Below are 7,000 nucleotides of genomic sequence, written 5' to 3' on the forward strand. Positions count from 1 at the left end.
CCTTGCTCCGATTTAACCCTCATGTTTGAATACTTTAGGGCTATTTGAGCCCCAATTAGCTCAAACTAACTCTAACTCATGGATCTAATCAGAGCCGATAAGTAAGGAGTGCCACTAATCAGGGTCCTTAACAATTACCATAATGTCTAATTCGTGATACGAGAGCATATATGCCGGAGTATATGTGAACATTTGTTTTACTAGTAGTATAAAAAGTTTGCTTCCAAACACACTCTGTTCATCGGTAATCTGATGCGGGGTCGAACCTCGTGAGCGCGACGCAAACCCTAGCGAGCCTCAAGTTGAACGAAAGGTGCCCGACAGCACGACCGTGTCCTTGGCGAGTGTTTTCTCCGTACACTGTTCCGCACGACGGCTGCTCCTCCACGAACTCGCGTGTATGTCCGTCACAACCGATCGCTCGCATCAACAGCGTGCACAGCCCGGCGATTGTGCCTGGTACGTACTACTGTAGTTACTTACAATTATTATGTGCACCAGCGCTGCAGATTCTTCCACAATTGTTAATTCATGCGCCGCGCGAGAGTCGAGAGACAAGGATTATGCGCCTCGACATCGGCGTCCGGAGAGCCAAAAGGAGAGAGCTCGTGGAATGATGCCTCGTGAGTTTTTGTCCGTTCCAGCAAAAGACAGAGCATGTGTGCGTGTGACATTATCATCGTGCTTTGCACCCACAAACTGCGAGCGTTTTAGGCTTCCTACAATCCAAGGTACTCCCTCCGATTCTTTCTAATCTGCATACTTCTTCCTTTCATATATATAGGACCTAATACATTTTTCGAGTTTACCGTTGACTATGGATAAGATTAATAATATATGAGATGCATAATGCGCAAATTATATCATTGTAAGCTCCTTCCACGTATGAATTTGATGGTGTGCTTTGTGTAACTTGTATGTCATATATTCTTGCTCTAACATGTCAAAATTAACCTCGAAAAACACATTCGGCCTATCTACATGGAAGGAGGGATTATAAGAGTTGGTCAAAATCAAACTACACAAAATTTGAACAATTTGTATAAAAAAAATATGAATATCAACAATACTAGAGCTATATGGTACGAAAAACTCATTCCGTGATGCATCTAATAACATTGATTTCGTAATGTGAATATTGATCAAATTTATATACAAACTAAAAGGAAACGAGGGAGTACTAAGAGAATGTATTTAAAGAAAATAAATCAGGTTTTTGCTTAAGTACCGATACTTATTTGTATAGCTCGGACACTTTATTAAAAACCTCTCCTGTAGAAGTAAGCACGGCTGTTTAAGAAAAGCCTGATCTATTTCTCTAAAAACCTTCCCCAATCACATTGCATTGTACAAGTCCTTATAGGACAGGCTCCAGGGAGCTCTTTTAAAGAAAATAAAAACAAATATTCTGAGAATATTTTAAAAAGGTACACATGGTTTTAAGTATATGTAAAGTTTCATTGAATAAGGGCATCTATAGCCGGATTCTGCAAATCTGGTCCCTCAAGCGCTCACAGATGCGTCCGCGGGCACTTACTGGTCAAAAGCAAAATTTCTCTTCTCATGACCGGACACCTCAAATCCATACAAACTAATGCAACCATGTAAGAACATCTACAGCCGACTTGGCAAATCCGGCTTCCTATATGCCCGCGGGCGCGTCCCGGACGCGCCCGCAGGCCCCTCATATCTTGTGTCGCACATCCACATACCTCAAATGCGGATCCTCAAATCCATGCAATCCATACACGTCGATTATACGATACAAATTGTTCGAATTCAACAGTTCGAAACAAAGCAAAGCAAATCATAGTTCAACAAACCGAACATGCCAAAATCAAATCCATGTCTGAGTGTGACGGATGGCTCGCTTGTCAGATCACTGTCCGGACGCCATCCATGTCGCCTACACCGAGGCCATACTTGCGTCCTGCTCCGCCTGCATCCTTGCTGCATGTTCCGCCTGTATCATTGCCGGATGTTCCGCCGCTGTTGCTGCCACTCTTGTACTCCATGCGTTCCTTGATCTCCTTCTTCTTATCTGCAAGTCACTTCTTTGCATGCTCATCCAAGAGAGTTTTGTCTGCCAACATGATCTTCGCATCCTCTGTGTCCCGTGCGAGTTGTAACCTCTTCTTCTCAAGCTCAATATCTCCAAATGTATTGGCCTTCTTGAGTTCCCATTTGATCGCCGCCTCTTGCTTCTCCAACTCGATCTTCTCCCTTAAATTTCCAGCTTCTTTTCGGACCTCTTCCGGTCCCAATCCATCTTCTCCTTTTGTGCATCCAATATGAGCTTGTACCTCTCCTCTTTCTTGTTCTCCCAACTCGTTCTAAGGACGAGGCAGGCGCAGTTTCCGTTGAAGTGGTCAGGGACGGGATGGACGGTATCAAGGGCATCGGATCGGGACCGATGGTGAGGATGGGGAGCAAGGTGGCGGACGGCGTGGGCTCGGCCGCGGGAAAGGTAGGAGGGCGGCGGGAGGAGACGGAAGGGTTTGGTGGATTTGGTGCAAATTGTGGTGGGGTAGGGCTGTCGGGTCCGACGTGACAAACGCGCCCGGGCGCCCCTATATCCGCCTCATTTTTAGGATGGATATTATGGGTGCCGGCCAGCCCGAGCGTTTGAGGCCCGTTTAAGCAGCTCATCTAGGTTGGATTTTTGTGACCGGACCGTCCGCCCAGGTGTTCGAGGTTGGTTTGGGCACTTGGCTGTAGATGCTCTAACGATGCATCACACACATCGTCCGGCTACTATATTAGGACATGTCATCGGACCACCAAAAGTTTGCATGTTTAACCTACATGCTAGCTATGGAGAAGATCATCCACGGCTGCACTTGCCCTTCCCTACGCCTAGTCGTCCTTCTTACGGAAGTAGCGGTCGAAGACGCGGTATGGATCGAGCAGGATTGTCGCCGAAGCTGTCCGACTCGTCGTTGTCCTCATTCACCTCCTTCGGGAGGGGGGTGGCAGTCTGGCCATGGCATGAACCGCCCGATTATGCTCTCGGGCGAGGCGGCACATGTTCCTCCACTGCCGCTTCTTTACAGTGTGGGCACAGATGGCTTCCTCCTCTGCGTCAGCGTGCACCGCCGCCGCTGTCATGTCGGCAGTGAGTCGGGTCTCGGTAACCCTCATCCTCAATGCCCGGTAGGATTCATACTCCGGCGGACCGGTGATGGCGAAAGGGAGATTGAGATGCACATATACAGATTCACATGTATTCAGACTTATTTTGGAAGTGTAGAAAAATTATTTTTGGTAATAACAATAATAAAAGGCTTCATGGAGCCCAGCCACCAAATGCACTTTCTGGAGGAGCACTATTAAACATCATGGGGAAATGTACTCCTTGTACATTGTAGTTTCTGTAGAGTACTTTAAGGAGTAGTACTACTAAGTATATTTGGCAACGTGACACTTTTCTTCAGTAAAGTAGAGATGCCCTCTCGTATCACTTAACATCCACAGCTGGAACCAACATGATACTGCTCCCTCTTGGGGACCCGTTCCCAATGTAGTACACCATCGGTATATTAAGCATAAAGCAGCGTACACTAAATCCGGCAGTGGCATCTGCCCGGACGTCACCGTTCGATCTGCCCACGTAAAATATTCCTTGAGCCGCTAAGATAAGATGCCCATTCCACTCTCCGTAAGTGCGCCTGTGCTTAATTAACGACTAGGTCAGGTTAGCACTTAGCACTAGTGAAGATGAGACGGGCGTGCGCAACGTAGCAGTGCAGGAGGTAGCACTGTCCGCCCTGCATGCCTCTCGCTAGCTTCTCCGTCAAGCCGTGCCGCAGCGGCACGCACGCATTGATCTTAGCTTCTGCTGTACTCGACGGTACCGCTGTGCTGTGTTTACTCGCTCTCTTTTCTACCTTTCGCACTTTGCTCTTTACCCCCGAGCCAGCTGTGGCCAGCGAGGATCGTACTGAATGATGCGTACGGTTCGGCTCGGCTCGTCCGGAGCCAGTAGGGCGAGCAGTCGGGCTAGCACTCTTGCAGCAGCGTGACAGGAAGACAGGGGCGTGGCCAATGCCGCAAAAGTTGCCAAAATTATTACGGGCCTGACCCCCACCACCCAACGGCTACCTCGCCTTCCTACGTGGCCGCCCGGCGCCCTCGTGTCACGTGCCACCCTTCCTCCGCAAGCCCACTCCCACACTACCTCGCCCACCTATATAACGCGCGCCTAGGCCCTGGCCGGATCAACCACGGTTCACACGGCGCACGGCGAGCTCAGTACAGCACAGTGAGGGGAAGGAGCACTGAGGAGGCAGTAGCTAGCGTTGCGAGTTCCCCGGCAATGGCGTGGTGGAAGAACGGCGCCTTGGTCGCCGCGGCGACCCTCGCCGTGGCCGCGGTGGTGTGCGCCGGCGTGGCGGCGGCGGCGAGCAAGTTCGACGACGTGGTGCAGCCCAGCTGGGCCAACGACCACGTCCTGTACGAGGACGACCTCCTCAAGCTCCGCCTCGACAGCTCCTCCGGTAAGCTTTCACTTCACAGAGGCGCGCGCATTTGTTCTTCGGTGATTATGTACGAGTACCTCTTCTTTCGCTGATGGCCTGAGCATTTCTGCATTGTGGCTTTGACAGGCGGGGGATTCGCGTCCAAGAACCGGTTCTTGTACGGCAAAGCGACCGCCGATCTGAAGCTCGTGCCGGGGGACTCCGCCGGCGTCGTCACTGCTTTCTATGTGAGTGAGTGCAGGCCCGCCTTGCTTTGCCCCCTGTTACTGTTCGTCTTGCCGTTGCCATTTTCAGCTGCCCGTGAGGCCGTGACATCTGCCCCGTGAACTGCTGCATTCATTCTGCATTAGGAAACAAGAACATGCATCTTTCAGTGTTGATTCCATTATAAGGATTAATATGAGTAAAATGGGAATGGGTCGATGGGACATGCTTGCCATGTCTGTCATGGTCAGGCCATGGATGCTGCCAAGCACCTACTATTTACAAAGAACACGGCACGTGAACAAGCTCAGCAACAGAACAACTTTCTTTAAAGCTGCCACTTTAAACAAAATAACCCTGAAAGATTTACCGCCCTTGAGTTACTACTAGTGCTTAATTAGTGCTTGCTTGACGGTACTGTTGCATCCTCAACCTCGACTAAATGTAAGAGGACTAATCTTTGCAATGCGCAGCTGTCGTCGGCGGGGGACAAGCACAACGAGTTCGACTTCGAGTTCCTGGGCAACGTCACCGGCGAGCCGTACCTGGTGCAGACCAACCTGTACATCGACGGCGTGGGCAACCGGGAGCAGCGCATCGACCTCTGGTTCGACCCCACCGCCGACTTCCACACCTACGCCGTGCTCTGGAACCCCAGCCAGGTCGTCTTCCTCGTCGACGACACCCCCATCCGCGTCTACGACAACAAGAACGCCTCCGCCACCAAGCTCAAGGGCCACCACCGCCACCCCAACAACGCCACCAACACCACCGCCACCCAGGCCCAGACGGCGTCCGCGTTCCCGTCGCCGCAGCCCATGGCCGTGTACAGCTCCATCTGGAACGCGGACGACTGGGCCACGCGCGGCGGGCTGGTCAAGACGGACTGGTCGCACGCGCCGTTCGTGGCCACCTTCCGGGACGTGCGGGTGGAGGGCTGTGCCTGGGCCGCCAACGCCTCCGACTCGGACGCCGGCGAGGTGGCGCGCTGCAGCGGCAGCTCGTGGGGAAAGGAGGGCCGGTACTGGTGGAAGGAGAAGGACATGCAGGAGCTGTCCGTGCACCAGAGCCACCAGCTGATCTGGGCGCGCGCGCACCACCTCGTCTACGACTACTGCGTCGACACGGACCGCTTCCCCGTCCAGCCGCCCGAGTGCGCCGGCCGCTGATCCGCCGCGTCGTCGCCGGCCGCCTCCATGGGAATCTTTATTTAGTACTCCGTAGAATGGATCCATGACATCGATGGATCGTCGCAGCTGCTCGTTTCAGTTTCGATTTTAGGTCCGCACGTCTCTCCGATGAACTTCGACCGTGTTTGTTGTCTCTGCCTTGCAGTTCCCTTGTTATGTGGAGGTGTCTTTTGTATAAATTCGTCCGTGGAAATGATGCTCTTTTCTCTGTCCCTCAATGCAAAACCTGTTCGTCCGTGGATTTTCTTTGACATCCGTTCCATCATCGAGCGCAAATTTTACGCCATTGATACTGCGTTCATCGTCTATGCAATGTTCCATGTCTAATGCACTGTGGTCCTTTAATCAAGGCTCGATCCAGTACACACTTTAATCAAAGGAGTACATCAGCTCAGTAATAAGTGGAAGGTACAGTTCAGTAACAGGTGGTCCATTTGAGCGAGTACGTAGATGCCACTGCTTGGTTGCAGGAAAGGCCCAAAAGGATAAGGCGTCAGTACTCGGTACTGAGCTCACAGGTCAATAGAGGATCGTTTGGATGCATCAGCTTGTGTAATAAATCTCCCTCTGGTTTCACGAGCTCCCTCTATCTTTTTACCTTTTTTTTGTGATGACTCTATCTTTTCACCTTGCTGATCCTCATGACCTCCCTCTATCTTTTTACCTTGCTGCTCATGATGGTAGCTTTGGTCAGAATGGACCAAGCAGCCTTTCATTTTTTTTTGCTTTGGCACAGCCGCCTGAGATGATGGGAGCTCGCAGGGCCGGTCCTGAGTTTTTGGGGCCCGGGGCGAACCTTCAAATATACACATCATAATAACATCAATGAATATACTTATATATAGCGTTACAAATAACATTTAACATTTAAATGCATCCAAAATCAGTATGATTATCCAGTAATTTATACTCTGAAATTACCTTAAAAAAATCTTCTAACACTCCTTGATGCAAAGTCACTTATGATGGGGTCGATGTCAATCTCATCCATTAATTTCTTCTCCATGCATAATGTAGCCAAACCATTTAATCTCTCTTGAGTTATTGTTGATCTCAAACAATTCTTCAATTATTTCAACTTCGAAAAGCTTTTTTTGGCCGATGTGGCCGTCACAGGGACAGTAAATA

General features: G+C 50.5%; 1 protein-coding gene across 2 annotated transcripts; it reads left to right on the top strand.

Annotated features, from left to right (window-relative positions):
* Positions 1-4,201: 4,201 nt before the first annotated feature.
* LOC119365850 (xyloglucan endotransglucosylase/hydrolase protein 9-like) lies at positions 4,202-6,123 on the top strand. 2 transcript variants are annotated; one of them, XM_037631497.1, is made up of 3 exons: positions 4,202-4,496; positions 4,605-4,709; positions 5,156-6,123. In XM_037631497.1, exons 1-3 carry the CDS (start codon positions 4,316-4,318, stop codon positions 5,917-5,919), a joined length of 1,050 nt encoding a protein of 349 aa, XP_037487394.1. In that variant the 5' UTR covers positions 4,202-4,315; the 3' UTR covers positions 5,920-6,123. The 2 variants fall into 2 exon arrangements, with proteins under 2 accessions (XP_037487394.1, XP_037487395.1); XM_037631498.1 differs by having other exon boundaries at positions 4,203-4,496; positions 4,605-4,705.
* Positions 6,124-7,000: the final 877 nt, after the last annotated feature.

This window comes from Triticum dicoccoides, chromosome 2B (genome assembly GCF_002162155.2).
Source record: "Triticum dicoccoides isolate Atlit2015 ecotype Zavitan chromosome 2B, WEW_v2.0, whole genome shotgun sequence".
Classification (NCBI taxonomy): Eukaryota; Viridiplantae; Streptophyta; class Magnoliopsida; order Poales; family Poaceae; genus Triticum; species Triticum dicoccoides.

Coding starts and splice junctions, on each gene's coding strand:
- LOC119365850 (XM_037631497.1), top strand. CDS start 4,316: ATGGCGTGGTGGAAGAACGGCGCCTTGGTCGCCGCGGCGACCCTCGCC. Junction 4,497..4,604: donor CCGCCTCGACAGCTCCTCCG/GTAAGCTTTCAC, acceptor TGGCTTTGACAG/GCGGGGGATTCGCGTCCAAG. Junction 4,710..5,155: donor CGTCACTGCTTTCTATGTGA/GTGAGTGCAGGC, acceptor TGCAATGCGCAG/CTGTCGTCGGCGGGGGACAA.